This window comes from Neomonachus schauinslandi, chromosome 14, assembly GCF_002201575.2.
Source record: "Neomonachus schauinslandi chromosome 14, ASM220157v2, whole genome shotgun sequence".
NCBI lineage: Eukaryota > Metazoa > Chordata > Mammalia > Carnivora > Phocidae > Neomonachus > Neomonachus schauinslandi.
Genome location: NC_058416.1, coordinates 69,890,013 through 69,912,904, shown reverse-complemented (window position 1 = coordinate 69,912,904; position 22,892 = coordinate 69,890,013). Strand labels below are relative to the sequence as shown.

At 47.3% G+C, this 22,892-nt stretch overlaps 1 protein-coding gene across 5 annotated transcripts in view; it reads left to right on the top strand.

The window, feature by feature from the left end:
* The window catches only part of MTMR3 (myotubularin related protein 3), a 140,459-nt gene extending 117,984 nt beyond the window's left edge, over window positions 1-22,475 (top strand). For 2 of the 5 annotated variants that reach the window (XM_021703608.2, XM_021703607.2), the window contains exons 10-21: window positions 2,649-2,854; window positions 3,385-3,516; window positions 4,485-4,596; window positions 7,519-7,714; window positions 8,533-8,718; window positions 11,413-11,583; window positions 12,631-12,776; window positions 13,578-14,994; window positions 16,157-16,267; window positions 16,721-16,809; window positions 17,602-17,628; window positions 19,533-22,475. In XM_021703608.2, the coding sequence (XP_021559283.1) occupies window positions 2,649-2,854; window positions 3,385-3,516; window positions 4,485-4,596; window positions 7,519-7,714; window positions 8,533-8,718; window positions 11,413-11,583; window positions 12,631-12,776; window positions 13,578-14,994; window positions 16,157-16,267; window positions 16,721-16,809; window positions 17,602-17,628; window positions 19,533-19,704 (2,965 nt within the window). In that variant the 3' untranslated portion in view covers window positions 19,705-22,475. The remainder of the gene's footprint in view (window positions 1-2,648; window positions 2,855-3,384; window positions 3,517-4,484; window positions 4,597-7,518; window positions 7,715-8,532; window positions 8,719-11,412; window positions 11,584-12,630; window positions 12,777-13,577; window positions 14,995-16,156; window positions 16,268-16,720; window positions 16,810-17,601; window positions 17,629-19,532) is intronic. The other 3 variants (XM_021703610.2, XM_021703609.2, XM_021703612.2) reach the window with 3 other exon arrangements.
* Window positions 22,476-22,892: the final 417 nt, after the last annotated feature.

The window sequence follows — 22,892 nt, the reverse complement described above, 5'->3', positions numbered from 1 at the left end:
TTTTATTTGAATCTGTCTTCTACATATGTGTTATATGTGTGTATGAATGTATCTATTTAGATTTTTTTAAAGATTTTATTAATTTGAGAGAGAACATGTGAGATGGTGGAAGAGCAGAGGGAGAGGGACAAGCAGACTCCGTGCTGAGCTCGGAGCCTGATGTAGGGCTCCATCTTAGGATCCCGAGATCATGACCTGAGCCAAAACCAAGAGTTGAACGCTTAACTGACTGAGTCACTCACCTGCCCCTGTATTTAGATTTTAATGGGAGGTAAGACATGGACACTTCCCCTCTGGGAGATAGAATTGGGGGGCATATAAATTTTTTGCTTACTACTTACTCTGTTTCATAATGAACTGATTACTTTTAGAACTTTTTAAAAACTACTTCATGATTGTCACAGTTCACCCCTTCAAAGTGTACAGTTTGGTGATTTTTTTTTTTTAAAGATTTTATTTATTTATTTGAGAGAGAGAGAATGAGAGAGAGCAAGCACATGAGAGGGGGGAGGGTCAGAGGGAGAAGCAGACTCCCTGCCGAGCAGGGAGCCCGATGCGGGACTCGATCCAGGGACTCCGGGATCATGACCTGAGCCGAAGGCAGTCACTTAACCAACTGAGCCACCCAGGCGCCCCAGTTTGGTGATTTTTTAAAAATACATTTACAGAGTTGTACAACCATCACTACAATCAACTTTAGTACATTTTCACCACCTCAGAAAGAAACCCCAGACCCATTAGTAGTCAGTCCCTATCCCCTTCCCAATCCCCGTAGCCCTAGGTCACTAGTAATCTACTTTGTTTCTACAGATTTGCCTATTCTGGACACTTCTAATAAATGGAATCATACAATATGTGGCCTTTTGTGACTGGCTTCTTTCACTTAGCATAACATACTCCAGGTTCATCCGTGTTGTAGCATTTATTGGAACTTTATACCTTTTGATTGCCAACTACTACTTTTATAGCTTTTTAATTGCTAAAATTGCCTAATAAATTCCTAAGTAGGAAAAGACTGGATTTGTATTTATTTATTTATTTATTTTAAAAGATTTTATTTATTTGACACAGAGAGCACAAGAGAGCACAAGCAGGGGGAGCTGCAGAGAGAGAGGGAGAAGCAGACTCCCTGCTGAGCAGGGAGCCTGATGTGGGGCTCAATCCCAGACCTGAGCCAAAGACAGATGCTTAACCAACTGAGCCACCCAGGCGCCCCAAGAGACTGGGTTTTAGTATCATTGTTATTATTTTTTTAAGATTTTATTCATTTATTTGACAGAGAGAGCGAGTGAGGGAACACAAGCAGGGGGAGTGGGAGAAGCAGGCTTCCCGCTGAGCAGGGAGCCCAATGCGGGGCTCAGTCCCAGGACCCCAGGATCACGACCCGAGCCGAAGGCAGACGCTTAACGACTGAGCCACCCAGGCGCCCCGGTTTTAGTATCATCTTAAAGTAGACTTTTGAGTAAGATTTCTGGTCTTAATTTAAAAAAAAAAAAAAAAGGATCTATCAAAAAAAAATTAAAGGATCAGAGTATGGCTTATTGAGGTTTATGCTGTTCCTTCTAAGAGCTTAAGGAAAGGTAGCTGGTGCATTGAGCTATCTGCCTATAATAAGAGCAATTTGTGAGTCATGAAATCTCAGGAGATTTTGTAGAGTAGTCCACTGTGGGCCAGGTAAGTGTTTGAGTCCCAAAGGTGGGACCTTGTTTTGAAAAGAATCCCAAAGCCAACCATAAGTGTACAGTTGCTGCAGTAGGCCCTCAGAAGTTGTTGTGGAAACAAATTTTTCTGTGTCAGCATCTGTTATGCCAGGGTATTCAGATGCAGTATTAAAAAGGAGAGATTAATGTTTCATTATTGAATAGCAGATTTAGTGTAGTATTTGTAGATTATTTTTTTACCCGATTTTTCAAAAGTAAATTTTAAAGATTCTCAAACATTTATGAATATAAATTTTTTCTTTTCTTTTTTTTTTAAAGTATTTATTTATTTGAGAGAGAGAGAGAGTGAGATAGAGCCCAAGAGGGGGTAGGGTCAGAGGGAGAAGCAGATTCCCTGCTGAGCAGGGAGCCCGATGTGGGACTCTATCCCGGGACTCCGGGATCATGACCTGAGCCGAAGGCAGTCGCTTAACCAACTGAGCCACCCAGGTGCCCTAAATTTGTTTTTTCTAAGAGCACACATTTATCATTTTGTTGGTAACTTTACAAAGGTCTCTAAAATGATAAGATTTTTGAGAAAGATCCATGTAGGTTTTGTTGTTTATTCTTTTTTTTTTAAGATTTTATTTATTTGCGAGAGAGAGAATGAGAGACAGAGAACATGAGAGGGAGGAGGGTCAGAGGAAGAAGCAGACTCCCTGCTGAGCAGGGAGCCTGATGTGGGACTCGATCCCGGGACTCCCGGATCATGACCTGAGCCGAAGGCATTCGCTTAACCAACTGAGCCACCCAGGCGCCCTTGTTGTTTATTCTTGTTGCTCTAGATGATTTCTGCCCTGAGAGGACTTGAAGCTGATCCATACTTACCTGTATTCAGGCTCTTCGTTAAGGCATTTAAAATCCACTACCTTACTTTTGTGTGAGCACAGAGCATTGGAATGGGGCCACTGAGATGGAGACGATTGTTGTGTCTTGTTCCTTGCACAGGCACCAGAGTAATGGAGCCGTCATTGCCCGCTGTGGACAGCCGGAGGTCAGCTGGTGGGGCTGGCGAAATGCTGATGATGAGCACCTGGTGCAGTCAGTAGCCAAAGCTTGTGCCTCTGACTCCCGATCAAGTGGCAGCAAGCTGTCGACTAGGAACAGTTCTCGAGACTTTCCCAATGCGGGAGACCTTTCTGATGTGGAGTTTGGTAAGATGCTCCCTGGATCCAGTGGCAGCAATTTTTAGAGTATCTGTGAGAACTTTTTCTTGAATGGCCTTTTCCTTGTAAGACCTATGATTTGTTCCATAGGAGAGAGAGGGTGAAGCTTTAGTTGATGGGATTATTTGAGGAGTCATAGGTCTTGACAAAGAACCAGAAGACTGTTTCAGACTTGGCTTAAGAGGGCTAGTGTTGTTGGTTGTCTTTCTAGTCATTGTGACAAGAATGGGGTATATATATGATAGGGGACCTGGAATTTCTCCAGACCATGGCAGGAGACACCAGACTTCATTAAAAGACTATACATGTAGACATGAGATAAAGGAGATTGTAGGCAAAACAGAAGATAAAGAGAGAAGTCCTATGTATCAAGGGTTCTGTTAGGTGGGTTTCACTTAATTGAGGTTTTTGTTTGTTTGTTTCTTGGTATTGCAATAGGTGTTTTGGGTTCTTATTTTGCACAATTCTGGGAGAGATGGGTTCATTTAGTTTTTCATCCCCACTCCTGATGTTCCTAGATTCTTCTCTGTCAAATGCTTCAGGAGCAGACAGTTTAGCCATCCAACCGCAGAAGCTTTTGATCTTGGATGCACGTTCCTATGCAGCAGCTGTGGCAAACCGAGCCAAAGGAGGAGGCTGTGAATGCCCAGGTGAGGTATAAGGTGCTTTGTCCACTAACATTGTTCTTGTGAGTCCAGCCATGTCCAACTGGGTCTTAGTTCTCAATTTGAAATGAATGGCAAACCATGTTCCTCAGCCTATCTTGAGAGAGCCAGAGCTGTTTGGATTCTTAACACTAGTTTCTTTTCAGGGAAGAAATGGAGGAGGAGGTGCAGTGAAACCAAATAATCTTCCTTCCTAACCTTTAGGTCATAAAGAAAGTAAATCCTCTCCGTAATAAGGCCTGTTCATGTTTGGAAGCTGCTTCTTTAGTGGCTCAATTTCTCAGCCTTCTAAAAGATTTTGTTGCCTTTGACAGTGGGTTTACTCATCACTGACCTCACAGAAAACTTCCCACATGGCTTGTACTTAGAAAACCTGGGGTGGAAATTGAAGCAGTAAATACAGAACTCTAGCAAGGCACCTCTGTCCTGACCTGTAGCACCCCCACTATTTGATTGCTGACTTTCTCCAAGGAGGGACTCCTTCGGTGCCAGCTGTGTGCTGATAGAGCAGGTAGAGACTCCAAGCTCTTTATTCGGATGTGATCTCAACTGGAAGTTAAAAGCAGTTGTATGAAGGTGAAATGTGAATGCATAAAATGCATTGTTCTGCCAGGTTCTTTTCAAAGAGATTCCAGAGCTGAAAGTTAGATGTGGCCCAAGAAGTCAACCTGGGTGAGATGGAAGGCTTTAGATCTTTTTCTTAAAAAAGAAGAGCTTCTGTTTTATGTCCCTATCTTCACAAATCTAACTTTCCTTTTCGCAAAAACAGCTAAAATTCAAGCACTGTTTTTCCTTTCGTAAAAGGACTAGACTAATAGGCATCCAAACATTGCAATTTCGTTAGTCAGCAACTATAATGGATTTGCTTTATAGCCTGTTTGCTGCTTTTAAATTTGGCCATGTGGGCTTTAAATTCAACATATTTTTGTTCTCTTTATTGTTATTCTCTGCAGAGTATTACCCAAACTGTGAAGTCGTGTTTATGGGGATGGCAAATATTCATTCAATTCGGAGGAGTTTTCAGTCTCTGCGGTTGCTGTGCACACAGATGCCAGATCCGGGAAAGTAAGACCTTGGCCTTAGCTTTCATTTTGCATTGCTCCCCCCCCAGCCCCCCCCCCCCCCCCCCCCCCCCCCGCTTTTTAAATGAGTTTGGAGGTGTCTTTTCTTCTGTTTCTTGGTACACTTCAGTTTTACTTTTAGTCCCTGTGGGCCTTCTCCTTTCTGTGTTAGGAGCACAGTAGCACAAAGGAGATGTTGGGAGAAAAATCTAGCCCTTTGAAAGGTTTAAAGATGGGGAGCACAAAACAGATCTCAGTCCTCAGAAGCCCTACCTTCTTGTTTTTCCTGGGACCTCTTCTCTTCTACATTGTTTTTGGCTCATTTTTAATTCTTTGGTTTTTGACGTCCTGTAGGTGACACTTATCTGCTGTGAACTGGGTGGGACGTTTTACTTGAAAGTCAAAATTTATTCATCATGTTGTAAAAAAGGGTTAAACTTTCTTTAAACTTGCCATTCAGTGAATTCCTTTTACATTTGCTTCTGATTCCTAAACTACCCCCTCTTATTTATTAAGAACATTACCATATTTTTATTGCTTATTAAAAATGAATGGCTGGCATTTGTAGTGAGATAGGTGAAGTAACACTCCTTCCCCCTAAGGGAACTGGTTGTATACAAGATAAATTAGCAGGAATGGTCTGTAAAACAAATATGGACAGATAAATATTTAAGAGCCCCTGTTTTACTCTTTCGGGAAGCCAGAAATGGTGCCAGAGAAGACAGAATTTTTCTCTTTTCTGGTGTTTGTACTGGAGCCCATAGCTTTTTCCCTGGGTTCTATTCAGTAGCTCTGATCACATCAAGTTTTGAAGAATTCCCTGATTTATTCAATCAGATGGCTGCCTGAATCACTTGTACTAACTCCTGGTAGTAAGTGATTAGATTCATCACAGTTGGAATCAGCCCAGAGAGTGAAGCAGTTGTCTTTGGGGAAAAGGCCTGACCAAAGAATGAGCTTGCTGCTCTGCTTTGGGGATTAGCAAATCGTATCTGCTACGCATTTACAGAAACCAGCCAGTAGTGCTCTCTTCCACAAAGGTGGGGCGTAGAAGGAGCCTGGCTAAGGTCTCAGAAGATCTGCTACTAATTGTGTGACTTTGGCCAAGGGGCTTAATTACTATGGATATCAGTTTTCCTATTTATAAAATGATGAAAGGGATAGAATCAGTACTACCTGATCACAAATATCTTCCATATATTAAAATTCTTTCTTAAAAAAGCTCTTTTTTTTTTTAAAGATTTTATTTATTTATTTGACAGAGACACAGCGAGAGAGGGAACACAAGCAGGCGGAGTGGGAAAGGGAGAAGCAGGCTTCCCGCGGAACAGGGAGCCTGATGCGGGGCTCGATCCCAGGACCCTGGGATCATGACCTGAGCCGAAGGCAGACGCTTAACGACTGAGCCACCCAGGCGCCCCAAAAAGCTCTTTTTTAAATCCAGAGTCAGAAAGATGTAATTGACCCTCACCTGGTCCACATGAATGTCTGGGATTTTATTAAGGAAAAAGGTAATGCTTTGCCTCTATTTGGCAGCAAATCATAAGGCAGTACTGAAGCCTTCCTTGTGAGTCAAAGGAAGCCCTGGTAGTGATGATATCAGCTATAATCAAGCCTCTCAACACTTGCTTGAGGCTGTGGAACCACAAATCCGATCACATTTTGGAGAAATCAGAGCTTTTGGGGGTGGGCATGTAGGGAGTGGAATCCATGACAGGGCACAAGAAACAAAATAACACAGTAAAAAAACAAGCATGATTAGGGCGCCTGGGTGGCTCAGTCGTTAAGTGTCTGCCTTCGGCTCAGGTCATGATCCCAGGGTCCTGGGATCGAGTCCCCCATTGGGCTCCCTGCTCAGCGGGAAGCCTGCTTCTCCCTCTCCCACTGCCCCTGCTTGTGTTCCCTCTCTCACTCTCTCTGTCAAATAAATAAATAAAAATCTTTTAAAAAAAACCCAGCAAAGGGCGCCTGGGTGGCTCAGTCGTTAAGCGTCTGCCTTCGGCTCAGGTCATGATCCCGGGGTCCTGGGATCGAGTCCCACATCGGGCTCCCTGCTCAGCAGGAAGCCTGCTTCTCCCTCTCCCACTCCCCCTGCTTGTGTTCCTGCTCTCGCTGTCTCTCTCTGTGAAATAAATAAAATCTTAAAAAAATAAATAAATAAATAAAAAATTAAACCCAGCATGATCAGCTTGTGATTACTTCAAGGGGTAATTCTTGGGATCTGATACTTCCTAAAGGTCTTTTCGAAAAAAGGTTCTTCTGGATCCCTGCTGAATCCAGTCTATGTTAAGTCCAATAACACCATGTAGCGATTGGTATACTAATTTATATGAGTCTTCAGGCATTAGCTTGGGCTCAGTTTTAGTCCATAGAAATTTAAGACTTTAGTGGTAGGTGTTAGGGTGTGCGGAGCAGGTGCTGTTGTCTGCACTGTTCTTGATTGTGGCATCTGGCTTACATCTCCTTATAGGCATGTTTGTGTGAGTTTTCTATACTTTTTTTTTTTTTTTTTTTTTTTAGAACTTGTAGGGCGTCGTTGCTGATCATTAAATATAAGTACCTTCTGTTTTACAATGTTGTAAGTGGCTTCATTTCCTTCAGAAGACTCCAGAAAGAACTGCTTATACTGGATATATAACTACCATGGACTGAAAAATACTAGATATTCTCAGAAACTAGCCATAAGATTTTTGGAACAAAAATTCTATTAATTACTGTCCTATTTCTAAAGCTGTCTTCTATTGCATAATAGGGCTGAAAGCCTCATCTTTGTACATGCTTTATAAAGACAGAGATTTGTTTGTTTTGGCAGTGTTTTATTTGGAGGGAAAGATCTTTGGGACTTGCTTTTTAATTTCACGGGTATTTGGCATGATGCAGTAAATCATAAAAATCAGCATTTCCTTATCCCCTTCTGTTTTTGTAGTTGGCTGTCAGCTCTTGAAAGCACAAAATGGCTCCATCACCTGTCTGTGCTTCTGAAGTCGGCACTTCTGGTAGTGCACGCCGTGGATCGTGACCAGCGGCCGGTATTAGCACACTGCTCAGATGGCTGGGATCGCACTCCCCAGATTGTGGCATTGGCTAAGCTCTTGCTGGATCCGTATTACCGAACCATAGAGGTGGGTGGATCCAAAGAATAGGATTTGGTACGTCAGTATGAGTGGGAGAAACCCTGGAGGGTTTTATGATCAGTTTTGGTCTTGGTGGTTAGGCCTAAGGAAAGTGAAATTTGTTTTAAAACCCTTGCTCCTTTACCTTGAGCTAAATTGTGGTGTTGCCTCCCATAGTTCCTGTGCCTTTTAAAATGGAACAGAGTGTGTATAACAAGGTATTGAGAAATACAGACATGTTTTCCTTTGCAGTCTATCTACTTGGAAAAGTTTTGGCTACCCCAGGAAAATGGGGCTACTATAGAAGGATCTTGGCATGCTCATTATGATAATGGGTTGGGATATCACTACAGTGTTCTGTGGAGAAAGAGCTCTACTCTGAAAGAACCACATGTTGGGTTAAAGATGTAAGAAAAGCCATAAAGATGCCCTAAAATACGTAAATCTGGGGGTAGGGAAAGCTATTAGAAATAAGACTTTGTAAGTATAACACGAAATACAGAAATAAAATAAAAATAAAATAATTAAAAATAAAGAAATTTAGAAAAAATGTGGCTTTTATACTGTATAGTGAATGAAAGTATGGATTCAGGAAAGGCTTAGATAAATGCTTAGTACCCTTTTGATGATTATGGAATGGAGTTGAGGGAAGTGGGAAATTGCCCTAAGCTCCATTCCATGGAGCCCTTGGCTGTGGGGCTGGGTCAGGGCCTCCTGTTGGGCTTACTGGGAGTTTGCTAAAAAGGATTATTGCTGTTAGTCCTGACAGGCTCAGAGCTGTCATAGTCTCCAAGTACGAATGGTCTCTCCTGGGTGTTTCCCTGCAGGGTTTCCAGGTCCTCGTGGAGATGGAGTGGCTGGATTTTGGCCACAAGTTTGCCGACCGGTGTGGTCATGGGGAGAACTCCGATGATCTGAACGAGCGCTGCCCAGTGTTTCTGCAGTGGCTTGACTGTGTTCATCAGCTTCAGAGGCAATTTCCTTGCTCTTTTGAGTTCAATGAAGCATTCCTTGTGAGTTTGGGCTTGTAATTCTTCATTTTGGGGACCTTCTAAAATTGTGGGGGTATTAATGCAAATGTTAGTGGGCTAGTTTTCATGTGAAACTATGGATTCTTTTTAGAATTTAATAAGGAGCCATGCTTTGTCCCAGTTTTAATTAAAAACACTAAAAAGTGTGTTTATTCAGTGAATGTAGGTGTGTTAGGTTTGCATAAAGTCTTTGAGTTGTTTTAAACTTAGTTTTTTATTTTATTTATTTTTTTAAGATTTTATTTATTTGACAGAGAGACACAGTGAGAGAGGGAACACAAACGGGGAGCGGGAGAGGGAGAAGCAGGCTTCCCACTGAGCAGGGAGCCCGATGCGGGGCCCGATCCCAGGACACTGGGATCATGGCCTGAGCCAAAGGCAGACGCTTAACGACTGAGCCACCCAGGCACCCCAAAAAGTTTTTTTTTTAATTGAGGTATAATTGACAATATAACATTAGTTTCAGGTATACAACATAATAATTCTACTGTTTGTGTATATTGTGAAATAATCACAATAAGTAATTAACATCCATTGCCACACAAATTTTTTTTTCTTGTGAGAACTTTTAAGACCTACTCTTTTAGCAACTTTCAGATATGCAATAGAGTATTATTTTTTTTTTTTTTAAAGATTTTATTTATTTATTTGAGAGAGAGAGAATGAGAGACAGAGAGCACGAGAGGGAAGAGGGCAGAGGGGGAAGCAGACCCCCTGCTGAGCAGGGAGCCCGATGTGGGACTCAATCTCGGGACTCCAGGATCATGACCTGAGCCGAAGGCAGTCACTTAACCAACTGAGCCACCCAGGTGCCCTGCAATAGAGTATTATTAACTATATTCACCATCCTGTACATTACATCCCCAGGACTTACTTATTTTATAGCTGGAGGTTTGTATCTTTGACTGTCTTCATTTTACTCTTTGGCACTGTTTCATCACACCTTTCTTGAAATCCTTTCTTCATTTGACTACCAGCACAAATTCTGCCTTCCTTCTCTGCCTCACTAGCTGGTCTTTTTTATCTCCTGTGCTGCTGCTTAATACCTTCCCAGTGCTGAGTGTTGGAATGCTCCAGGACTCAGCCTCCAATGTGCTTCTGTATCTTACTGCCTCTCTGGGGATTTCATCTAGTCCGATGGCTCTGATTGCTATCCATGATTCTCACATTTGTATTTCCGTCTTCAGCTCAGATCTCTCCACTTAACTCCAGACTCACATACCCAACTGTGACTGCTCAGTATCTCCACGTGGATGTCCTAATGGTATTTCACACTTGTTCAAAACTTGGTTCTTGATTTCTACATCTCCCCACCCCAAAATATGATCTTCCAGAAGTTGTCAGCCTCACCAGGTGGCAACTCAATCCTTCCATTTATTTAGGGCAGAAACTTATATGGCCTGCCCAACTCTCATCCTCCCCCTTTCACACTCCACGTTCAGTCTGTCAGCAGATTCTGCAGCTTTGCTTCCAAAATCTATCTAAAACCTGATTACTTCCTGCTGTCTCCACTGTTCCCACACTGGTCCAAGGTAGCACCATCTCCTGCCCCAAGAGTCAACCCAGCAACTAGAGGGATCATTTTTTTAAAAAGATTTATCCATTCATTTATTTTAGAGAGAGCACACAAGCAGGGGGTAGGGGGAGAGAGAGGGAGAGAATCTCAAGCAGACAAGCAGACTCCCTGCTGAGCACAGAGCCTAATGTGGGGCTTGATCTCACCACCTGAGACCATGACCTGAGCCAAAATCAAGAGCCAGCCGCTTAACCCACTGAGCCACCCAGGCGCCCCTAGAGGGATCCTTCTAAAACATGATTGAGACCGTATCATTCCCCTTCTTAAGAACCTCCAATGACTTTCCATTTCAGACAGAGTAAAAGTCAGTCCTTAAAATGGCCTGCAGAGCTGTCTTAGAGGTTACCTGTCTAGATTCATTTTCTACCATTGCTCTCTTTGTGCAATGTCCTTCAGTTACACTGGCCTCCTTCTGTTTCTTGGAAATCGCAAGCACACGCTCACCTCAAGACCACTGTGCTGGCTGGTGCCTCTGCCTGGAGCATTTCCCCCTCAGATATCTTCTTAACTTGCTCTCTCACTTCTTTCTCCTGCTGTCCTGCTCGTGCCCTGTCCCGCTCACCCTGCCTTATTGTGGTCCACAGCAGTGGCCACCCCTCCCCCACAGCTAGAGCCAGCTCCATCAGGGCAGGAGAGTTGTCTGAGAGTTGTTGCCTCTTCAGGACCCATAGAAATGTCTGGGGTATGTCAGATGCTCAGGAAGGATTTGTTGAGTGAAAAGTTATTAGGAGTGTGCTCTCAGTTCAGACTTGCATTGTACACTGACCTGCTCTTGTACCCGGGTGATAATGATCTGTCACTCTGGAGTGTGGCTGTTAACTTAGGACTTGCCAGACTGGTTGCCAAGGAGGCCAAGAGAAATGGGGTGCCAGTGATCTATCTGTCTTTGCTCTTTTGACTCAGGAATGCTAGTGGTTGGGGTTGGCGCTCTGGGGTTGGTGTTGTGAGGAGGCAGCTCTTCCGTGGCTTACTTGGTTCCCTCATCCTTATGGAGTGTGAATCCTGAGGTGCTCTCAGGGATGTTGGGGAAGTGGGGCTCAGCGGGGCTACCCTTCCCCTGGAGAACATACACGCTATGGCTGGCTTTTGGACTCCCACAGGTGAAACTGGTGCAACATACCTATTCCTGCCTGTTTGGAACATTCCTGTGCAACAACGCTAAGGAGAGAGGGGACAAGCACACTCAGGAACGGACGTGTTCTGTGTGGTCGCTGCTTCGGGCAGGCAACAAGGCGTTCAAAAACCTCCTGTACTCATCTCAGTCAGAAGCCGTATGTATCCTTCAGCCTCTCCTCTCCGACCAGCAGAAGGAATTTGGGGCTGGAGACCTATGGGCGCCGTTTTCGGTAGTGACTGTTTTCTCAAAGGCATCTCTGTTGTCTCTGGGTGGGTGGGTTCCCTTTTTTTCCATCTGTCCCAAGGAAGGCTTGTTTCCTAGTGCTGCTCTGATCTGCTTCTAACCACTTCTTGCTCAGGGTGGTTTGATTTAATACACATCTCTATTTTGCACTCCAGACACGAATCTTGGCATGTTCTAACAAGTGGAGGGGGAACCTAAGTCGTCCCCTGGGTGCCCCTGCAAGCCCCCGGCACCCTTCCAGTGTCCTCAGGTGATGATATGCACTGCAGCTCCTGTCTCCGAGAGCAGAAGAGTGTGTGTGGTGTTAGCTTGTGTGTCGGGGTGATTGTCTGCCCCCGTGGAGAACTGGCAGGCCCTTTAAGACTTTTTTCTTCAAAGGGACACCTGCTGTTAAGCAGAGGAAAGGAGGCACGCACATCTGTGTTGATACATGGTAACGTTCCTTTTGTCAGAATGCATGTCAAATTCTAAAGAAGTCAAAAGGAAGTTGATCAGAGGTTATATTGCTTCACTGGACTATTAATATGCTTCTCACTACATTTAAGTAGTCAGAGGAAAGATCTACACTAACTGCTTCTCTCTTTGCTTCACTGCTGGGGAAGTCATAATACAGGAAGAAAATTTCCTTCTTTTCACATGATTAATTTAAATGATCCTATAAAGCAGGTTTGACAGTGTCTTCTGAAGCCACGTTTTTGTACCAGGAAACACAATCACCATCTAGTGGAATGACTCACCTTCGTATGAAGTAAAGGCAACAAATTAAGCGGATATGAAAGTCAGTCATTCAATAAAGGGGACCTAAGAAGTAATTAATGAGAAATAGATTTAAAAAAAAATCCTTTAGATTTTCATGCCCACGAGTGCAGACCTGTTGGGTGTTCCAGCTTGGTGACTGTTCTTGACCCTCATTTCCTGTTGGGACTTGTTTAAACCTGTATCCCCACTGCTCTCTCAGGTGCTATACCCTGTGTGTCACGTGCGTAACCTGATGCTGTGGAGTGCAGTGTACCTGCCCTGCCCATCCCCATCCACCCCCGTGGATGATGGCTGTGCACCGTATCCAGCCCCTGGCACCAGCCCTGATGAGCCGCCCCTGAGCCGGTGAGCCCAGGCCTCACGTCCTGCATGGGTGTACTTCTGTGTTGGGGCACATCCAGGCATGGTTAGAGATCATGACAATGGGTTAGAGATCATGACGTTGTCCAGCTCCACAAGTCTCGCTTAGATCTCTGAGGTTTTCTCAGGGGAGGTATAAGGGTTTCAGGCTTCGAGGCCGTAAGAGCCTCATTTCCTGAAGGGCGTTGGGCCCTACACTATATTGTTCTGCTGCATGCGCCGAGCGGTTTCTCAGTGATGGAGCAAACCTCTGGGTTCCTTGTGACCCTCTGGCTTGAGTTCCAGCCACTGCTCTGTGCTCCTGCCTTTCTGCTATCATTTGTCTTTTTGGGGTTGAAAGGCAAATGCTGTCAGATGATATAGAAAGTTCGGCTTTGCCACTGGAGAATTAACTTTATTAAATTCAGACTGCTAAATACATTAATTTAAAATATTGTAATAGCAGAAAATCAGCAGTGCTACTTGCCTTTGCCACTAGTGGAGAAACAGAGCAGTGTCACGAACGTTTTTTAAACATAGCATTTACTGTTTGTTTCTTTGTATATATGGACACAGGGTGGGGCAGGGCGAGTTGGGTAGGTTGAGAGGAACTTTGCCGACTAGAAGGGCCCATCCTGGAGCTTTTTGCCTTTCTGTCCGTCTGAGCCTCACTTTAAAAGATGCCAAGGCTCTTTGAGTAGCTACAGTGGACCCAATTATGAAACAACTGCCTGTTAAAACTGATTGTCTCCTGCTTTCCTCTGAACAGCCTCAGATTCTCATTTCCCTCGAACTCCTTTTGTTTAGGCTACCAAAGACTAGATCATTTGACAATCTGACTACAGCTTGCGACAACACAGTGCCTCTAGCCAGTCGGCGCAGCAGTGACCCAAGTCTGAATGAGAAGTGGCAGGAGCACAGGCGCTCACTGGAACTGAGCAGCCTGGCTGGTCCTGGGGAGGAGCCTCTCGATCCTGACAGCCTGGGGAAGCCAACCAAAGTGCTGGGCGGCGCTGAGCTGTCTGTTGCAGCTGGAGTGGCCGAGGGGCAGATGGAGAACATTTTGCAAGAGGCCACCAAAGAGGAGAGTGGGATAGAGGAGCCTGCCCATAGGGGGAGCATTGAGATGCAGGAGGTCAAAGAGGAGGCTCTTTTAGAAAAGGAGATCAGGGTGAAGACCCCTGAGGGCTCGGCCATGATCTTTCCTCAAGAACTAGAACTGGGTGATGCTGCTCTGGCGAACCATCCAGGCACTAGCCTCTCCGTGTTCTCACGGGGTATTCCTGAGCAGCAGGGTGGGCACAGTGTTCTCCCCCATTTTCTCCAGGAGTCCCCCAGGGGAGAGGATGCCCAGGAGGTCCCTGTGGAACAGCCCCAAATAGGAGCTATTACAGAAGATAGGGAGGAAGCGTTTCTTCCAATCCCAGTAGATGCAAAAGTTGGCTATGGTACCTCACAGTCAAGTTCTCTGCTGCCCTCCCAAGTCCCATTTGAGGCCAGAGGACCAGAGACAGACAGTTCAATGGACATGTTAATAGAAGATCAAGTCAAGTCAGAAAGTGGGCCCGAAGGCCATCATAGACCTTGCCTGGTGAGCAGTGGCTGGTTCAGTGGCAAGGACATGCTTCCTCAAACCATGGAGCCGCGGCCTTCAGAGAAGAGCCTAGCTGAGAGGCCCCAGGTGGGATCTGTGGTCCATAGGACTTCCCCTGGCAGCACCCACAGCCCAGCGCATTCTCCTTGTGCCTTGCCTTTAGCCGAATGTAAAGAGGGGCTGGTGTGCAATGGTGCCCCAGAGACCGAAAATAAGGCTTTAGAGCAGCCCCCAGGGCTTAGCACCCTCCAGAAGCACCCCACCCCCAACGGGCACTGCACCAATGGGGAGGTTGGTAGGAGCAAGGACTCACTGAGCCGCCAGCTGTCCACTACGAGCTGCGGCTCTGCCCACTTACACTCGAGGAACTTGCACCACAAGTGGCTGCACAGCCACTCGGGGAGGCCATCTACAGCGGGCAGCCCCGAGCAGCCTTCCCGCAGCCACCTGGACGACGATGGCATGCCTGTGTACACGGACACTATCCAGCAGCGCCTGCGTCAGATCGAGTCAGGCCACCAGCAGGAAGTGGAGACCCTGAAGAAACAGGTTCAGGAGCTGAAGAGTCGCCTGGAGAGCCAGTACCTGACCAGCTCCCTCCGTTTCAATGGGGACTTCGGGGATGAAGTGGTGAGTAGCCCACAGTGCCTCCGCAGCTGCCCAAGGAGAGGGCACACTGAGGCGGGCGCTCTTTGTGCCAGTGCACGGTGATTGGTACAGATTTCTAGAAGAATTGGAAAGGTCCAGAGTAGTCCTGTTGAGAGGCTGGAGCTCAGCCTCCGCCATGTGGATGGCAGTCTGCGTGGTGGTCTTTCCCGCCTTGCTTACGTGCCGCAGGTGTCCTGTTGAGGCAGTTAGAATAAGGAAGAGAGCACTCAGTATGTGGTCGGTCAGATCTCTTTGGAGAGAGGATCATGTTTTAAGAAAGGGCATGAGCTCCTGGGCAGAATGACATTAGAGCAATGTCAAATATTCCTGTCAAATTGTAATGCCTGTCCTACCCCAGTAGCTAGTAAACAGTGAGCTCCCCCCCCCCCCCGCCAGAGCAGCTACAGATGCTACAGCTACAGGCTGTAGCTGTGAAAGTTTAGTTTAACAAATGTTTGTACCTGCCCTATGGCGGCTGATGGCAGAAGAAACGGGGAGAAGGGATTGGTTTCTGGCACTGTGGAGGAGTTAGCACTCATGGGGCCTGGTGACTGGAAGTGAGGCTACGTGAGGGGGAGGTTCTCAGGGAGATGCTCTCCTCGCTCGCTGGGTCTGACTTGACGTGTTCCGAGTACAAGCGGGAGCCTGGCTCTGAAGCAGTCAGCGTACATGAAAGGTGGGCTCATCCAACGACTTTCAATTCAAACTGACTTCTCGTACTAATGGTGGTTTCTCATTTTCCCAAAGAGTCCTTCAGAGAAAGGAGGACGTGCCCAAAGCACTCAGTTCGCACACGCAGATGTAAGTGGCAGGGCTGGAGCAACAGACTCACTGGAACAGCTGACATTCAGTTCACACGCCTTCCTGGTCATTTCTGCCCCACTCACTTCCTGGAACCCAAGGCCCATCTTTTCCCTGCAGTCACTGCACACAGCCTTAGACCTGTGCATCTCTCTTCCACCTGAGTTCAACCCTGTCTCTGCACCTGCTCAACCCGTTTCTTGATGGCTCAGGCGCCAGCAGATCTGGCAGCCCTAATACTCAGGCCCGCCTGAAGTCCCCAGTGCTCTCTTCTTTACCAAGCCCTTTCTTCTCCTGGGAGGAGCCAGGTTCATTCTGTTCAGCTCTGTTTGTTTGCCAACAGACTTCAATCCCCGACTCGGAAAGCAATCTGGATCAGAACTGTTTGTCTCGCTGCAGCACAGAGATTTTCTCTGAAGCCAGCTGGGAGCAGGTGGATAAACAGGACACAGAGGTACAGGCTCAGCCCCTGTTCTGAGTGCCGTCCATGCAACTGTTCTGTGGTTCTTCTCCACCCCCATCCCTGTCCCATGCACCTGGCCAAGGAATAACCTCATAGCACACTTAGCCTTGAGCCTCTGTGAATCCCCATCAAGCCTAGAATTTCTGAGCCAGGGAGACTCAGCAGGCTGGTCCTCTCTCCTCCTTGCCTCTGTGAACTGGAGCCTTGCCGGCTCTCATAGCGACCCACGGTGCTGCTGCCTGATACTTTATCTCAGGGGAGTTTGGAGTCCCCTCTAGGGAAACGATTTGGACGCCTTTCTTGTACTGCTGACATCAACCTGCTGGGCTGCTGCCACCGGAGCCAGTATGGTCCTTGTGACTCTTGCCGCCCCCAGCACGGCTCTGCTGGCTCCAGCTGCATGGCCCATCTCCTGTTACTGACCTGGCCCCTTCTGTTTTACAGATGACTCGCTGGCTCCCGGACCACCTGGCCGCCCACTGCTATGCGTGCGACAGCGCCTTCTGGCTCGCCAGCAGGAAGCACCACTGCAGGTGCCGCTTGAGGGTGTGGTGGGGTGGGGTGGGCCAGGGTTTGGAGGCTGAGATTTGGCCCACAGGGCCTGCAGCTTGGAGAGATGCAGGCGTCTGGCTGGCGGTGTCCCATCTGAGGCAGATCTGGGGCTCTGTAGGCCCCCAACTCATCTTTTGTGCCTCTGAAATTGGTGTTTGCATTTCGTGGGGTTTTTTCCTCCCAATTCAGAGTGATCATGACTAAATTTTAAAATGTGCAAATGATGTCCCCTTTTGTTCTGTTTTGCTTCCTGGATTAGCAGAGCAACAGCCACCACCCAGACTACCATTTCCTATTCCTGGAATACCATTTCTTCCCATTCAACATGGCTGCTATGAGCAAAAAAAGTTTTCCTGCTATGGGCAGGGAACTTCATTTTCCTACTCCTTACCCGGCTCCCTGACCCCAAACTCGTTTTCCTTGTGCCAGTAGTGAGGAGACCTAGCTATGGGGACTAGTAGGGACAGCTGAGGACATGGTCTTCAATCCTTAAGGCTCCTGACTTCTTTCTTCTTGGCTGGGGTAGTTAGTTGCTAGAGATGCTTTGCCCCAGCTGGGGTGGTGACTGACTGGAGGATGTTCAGTGTTCTTGGGATAGGAAGTTCATCTGAATCCTGCATTGCTCACCCACGTGAGTGAACCCAGGCAGAAAATGGAACCACCTCTTTGTCTAGTAATGATGCTTCAGGACTGTATATCTCCCTACCCTGCCCCCGCAAGCCCAAATGTCTTTGGTTGGCTTCTCCTCTGAGCTCTCTCTCCCCTCCTTGCAGGGACACTGACCGTGTTGATCAAACGTGGTGAGCATTTGCAACAACCTGTCTGTGATGTCTGCACATCTATAATAACTTCTCCACACTAACGCTGCCATTTCCCCCTCTCTGCACTCATTGGGACGAAGCCTGGGGCTGGGAGCGTAGGCAGGCAGGTGGGCTTAGGGGGAAACCAAAGCAGCCGACTGAGGAGATGATTAGGGCTGAGTCAGGCTGCAGCCACGCACTCCCCTCCTGATGACGCAGGTCAGCTGAGCCATCTTGCTTGTGACTGAGAAGCCGTGCTTCAGCTGGGGCTGGTCTTGTGGCAGAGGCAGTTGGGTTTTCAGAGCTATTTCCTTTGGGGTAGTCATTCAGTGGGATGCTAGAAGGATGCTTCATGATCTCCAAGTCAGACAGCATTGCTGCTCCAATTTTTTTTTTTTTTTAAACAAAGAGACCAGGACTGAACAGAGGTGGTCTTTCCAGAGACCTGTTTTAGCATGGAAGACTTTAGTGGAGGGTTCCACTTAGGGTCTGTCAGGATCCCCTGAAAGAAGCCAGATAGAAAAGCTTAACTGATCAAATTCATATCAGGATGAACTCTAGCAGATATGTTAAATAAATGCAGACATTCAGAAGTAGATTTAGGTTATTTTTCTGTGTAACCACAGGTTCTTGCTGATTCATGCTTTTCAGAAACGTGAGGTGCTTACTGCGTTCTAGAAGATGAAGCTATGTGTGTGTGTTTTAGTTCTCTGTCCTTTCATTGCCCCATGTCTAGCCTTTTCCTTTTGTGCTATATATATATATATATATATATATCTGTCTCCCCAAAGGGTACTTAGTATTCTCTCCTCTGTGCCCAGGTGGTCCTTAATTCAGCAGTGGGTTTGGATTCTGAGGAGCATAAATGAAAAGGTAGTGAGTGATGCTGGCTAAGGAGGAGGATTTCCCTTCAGCTGCTTTCCCCAAGTCTTTGGTGGGCTATGTCAGGCTCCTTGAAGTCTCCCATTCTTGGGTTTATTGAGATTGATTTGTACTTCAGGGCCTAGCAAAGTGGGGTTGTAAGGTGGGCAGAAACGTACCCTCTGCCAGTTCCTTTTCCTCTTAGCTGTGAAGGGCAGCTGTTTGGTTGTGTACACCTGTGCTGCTGGGCTTTCAAGTGGAGGAGGAGAGGGAGGCCTGGGGCCCTGAGTACAGTCAGGCCTTCAGGTGGAGCTCTGATATTCCCTGGTAGATGCATGGGGCCAGGGGAGTGAGCCATAAATGACTGACACCTATCTAATAATGGGGGGGGGGTGTTTGTGCACGTGTATTCATCTGTGCTCTTGTCCCTTCACCCTGAGCATGTGTCACTGGTTGCTTGTCTTCTGGCTTTGCATGCTGGCAGCAGGGCAGTCCTAGATGGCAATGGTCTTTTCTCCATTTTGCTGCCTCCGAGCCTCTGGGGATGTAGCCCGTTGGACAAGGTCCTCATTCTCCAGCTAGGCTAGGTGGTTTGTCTCATCTGAAGCGCTCGGAGGTAGTTCCATTGGACTCTGGCCTCTCTGTGACCACAAGCTACACAGAGGCCATTGTCCAAGTGGGTATGGCCAACTGGGTTTTTCTGCCAGTGTTCTAGTAGCCGCTCCTGCCCTGGGCCCTTTTGTTCTCCTGGATTTCTCTTGAGCAGCATCCTCCTGTACACCTGTAACTTTGAGCCATAATGGTGAGACAGCCAAGTGTCCTTGGCCCTAAAGTCACAGTGGTGTGCAATTACACTAGGCAGGAATTTCTACCCCCTCCCCCCCAGCTTGGCTTGTTCCTGGGTTAGACCAGTGAAAGTTGTCTTGGAGGAGTCTCTAGCACATTCCGAATTACAACAAAGTTCTGTCTTCTGAAGTTGGTTTCCTCACACCATACCTACTACTGAAACTAACAGTGTTTTGTTTTCTTCTTCTCATCTCAAGGAATTGTGGGAATGTGTTCTGCTCCAGTTGTTGTAATCAGAAGGTTCCAGTTCCCAGCCAGCAGCTCTTTGAACCCAGTCGAGTGTGCAAGTCTTGCTATAGCAGCCTACATCCCACAAGCTCCAGCATTGACCTTGAACTGGATAAGCCCATTGCTGCCACTTCAAACTGAAGCTCAGTGACCTGGGGCGGGCAGAGGCCAAGCTGCTGTTCCTCTGACAGGCCCACACAGCCTGGGCAGACCGAGAGGCCCGTGCACTTTCGAATGGGGGCATGGAACCACCTGTGCAGAGTGACAGAAATTTGGGATGTACCACTGGATTGTAGATTGATTTTTCTTTCCTGTTTTTTTTTTTTCTCTCTCCCTTTTCCATCTTCCCTCTGCCTCCAAAAAAGAAAGAAGTCCCCTGGTTGTCTTAATTTTTTTTTTTTTTTTTTAACGGAAGACCAGAGGTTGCCAGGCCCCCTGTAAACTGTTGAGCCACCTGCTGTCCTATAGTGCTGAAGGTTGGCTTGGTTCCTCAGGATGGGAGGAGGCTGTCAGAGTCAGGAGTGGAGGCCCGAGATCTAGTGCGTGGGGAAGCAAGCCAGGGTTGATGTTTGTGACTATTTCTCGTGCCATTGCCACATCAGAGCTGATGGGGAAAACCTTTGCTGCTGAGGAGGCTGAAGCATCTTCCCTCGGAGCACTGCCCTGAGTGCCGTCTCCCTCCTGAGAGGAGCCAGGCCATTCCGACCTCACAGATAAATGGGATTGGCATTTGGAGGGAGGGACACATAATAAATGGAATCCTTCCAGGCCCCGCTTTGGGGAAGGAAGGTGTTTGTTCCTCTGAGGCTAGTGAGAGGGCCTAGGAATGGGGGTGGCCCGCATGTTCTCTCTTGCATGGGATTCTGTTTTTAACTTGACCCTGGATGGTCTAGGGCTCCCTTCACTTTCATGAGTAGGCCTCCCTGGGCCAGGCTGTGTAGTGCTTCCCACCCTCAGGCATAAAAGTGCAGACTGGCCGGAATGCAGTGTCCTGCTGCTGTGGCCAAGGCCAAAGCCTGCCCTGAGCCCGGGCACACCTGGAAGCCCCTTCTGGGGCCTGGTCCCCCAAACAATCTCTCTTCCTTGACCAGCACAGGGAAATCCAGACTCAGGGTTCCAAAAGTTCCCCATTCCCAAACCAAACAAATCATGGATCTCCCCCTTAAGGGGTAGAATCAGCCTTTTAGAGTGCAAGCCTCTGGAAAAGGGAGCATGTCCCATACAATCAGCCTTCCTCCTCCTTCCCTTCTTGGGGCAGTGGGAAGGGCCCAGCGGGCCCCCTGCCCTGCTCCTGTGCTGCCGCCAGCAGTGAGGGGCCACTTGGTGACTCTGCAGGGTTCTTTAGAAAATCGGGACACAGCCTGTAGGAGATTTGGGGCACCTTTCCTCAGTAAGCTTTGATGTGGTCCAAAAAGAGCCTTAAATCAAGAATATTTGTGGTCGAGTGAGTGTGGGGAAAGGTGGAGAGGAGTTTAGGTTTGTGCTTTGTAGTCTTGGCATCCATGTTTTGTGCCTGCCCTCCCTCTCGGGGAAGGGCCATGCTTGGCTCTGCTAAAAGCTGCTAACTGGTAATGGCGGACTGTGGTGAGCAGATGGGGGTGAGGCCAGGGAACTCTCTGACCCTTTGGAAGCAATTCCCTGGCCAAGGGAAGTTGTATCTCAGGAAGGTGGCTCCTGTGTGTGCCTGGGTGTGGTTACGATGTGGCCCAGAGTCTCCCCTGGAGCTGTTAGTCCAGGCAAAGCCAAGAGCATCTGAGTGAGTCTCTGGCTTCCCAGTGGCAGCAGGTAGCTCAGAGTCTGAATTTAGTGGAACAGGGTGTAGTTCTTCTCCGCACTCTGTGTGGTCTGGCCGTGGAGGTAGGGAGAAGTCAGTCTAATTAAAGATTGTGCAGTTCCTAGTGACAGGTGCCAAGAGGTTATGATACGGGTTTCTTGGGTCTGATGTACAGTGTGAATAAATGCTTGCAGCTCTTAGCCCTTTTCGATCAATGAAGCACTTTTTTATTAATATTTTTCTTTGTATGTAAAGGAGGAACCGTAACTCTCCGTAGCTGTACATATAACCCTTTTCTCCTAAAGAGGAGTCAATCAGTGCTCCTATATTTTTCATTTTTTGTCAAAGCAAGAAGTAAATACTTTAGAACTGTTAAATATATAAATAAAGTGAATAAAGTTTAGTGTTCCGCATGGTAGCATTTGCTAACACGTTCTAATTCTTTGCCCTGTGGTTTATTCCCTCTTCATCCATTTTCCCTCTTACAGAGCAACAGTTTGAGGTGCTGCCAGGAAACTGAACTTTGGCAAAGGAAAACTACAGGTTTCGGTTCTACTCTGGACCTTGGCAAGGAGGCACACCACAGTGCCCAAGCACTGAAACACATGTCCTTGATGGTTTTGCCCCTGACATCTCTAAAGCTACAAAGGCAAAGCAATCAGGCATCCTAACAGTCCGGGGATTTTCCTCATGTAAAAAACAGCATCAGTAATAAATATAGTAAATAAAAGTACCTCTGGCCTCTAGCCCCCATTCCCCCGCCCCAGCTCTGGTCCCACAGCAGCATCAGCTGCATCTGCAGTGGTGGTTAAGCACAGAGCCCTGCAGGGGGAGCTGGAAAGATGTTGGCACAGGGAGAGGTGGCCGGAAAGTGCTTCTGCCTGTTCTTGGATGAGAGCGAGTGGGTGGGCAGAGACCCTGGGGGTAGCAGCTGAAATGGGTGTGACCGGGTTATGTGCCTAACTGGAGGTCTTCCTCCACACAGAGCGCCAAACCTCTGCTCTGTAGATCTGCAAACCAGCCAAGCAAGACCATAGTTCCTAGTCACTTCTTGACTAGTTTCTTGCTCTTCGCGGAGGTGGATTTTCTTTCCCCGCATCACTATTGGGCATCCTTCCCATCCCATCCCACAGGTCTGTGGGAGAGCTACATTATGCAGTTCCTGCCTAGAGAAGGTTGGTACTGAGTAGTGCCCAGCTCTGGGGTCTCCAGACCAGCGTCTCTGGTGAGTTGGCTGGGCTCTAAAGAGTGACCTGCTCAGAGCCTCCCTCAGGGCCTCAACCCCGAGGCAGGCTTTCCAGGGTCACTTTCTGGATGTACTCGCTGCCTAACGTATATGAAGTACCTAAAGAGCTCAGGTGATTCTAATCTGAAGGCTGCACGTACCATCCAGCAGGTGTTTGAGAAACAGCCTGTTCTTTGGGAGAAGGTGCCCTTTACCTGCTCTCAGGGAAGCCAGACTGTATTCAGACCAATTTGTAAAAATGAGTGTGTTCTAGCCAACATGTATCCACATCGAGCTCCTTACTGTTCCTAAGGTCTAATGGTTTAGCCC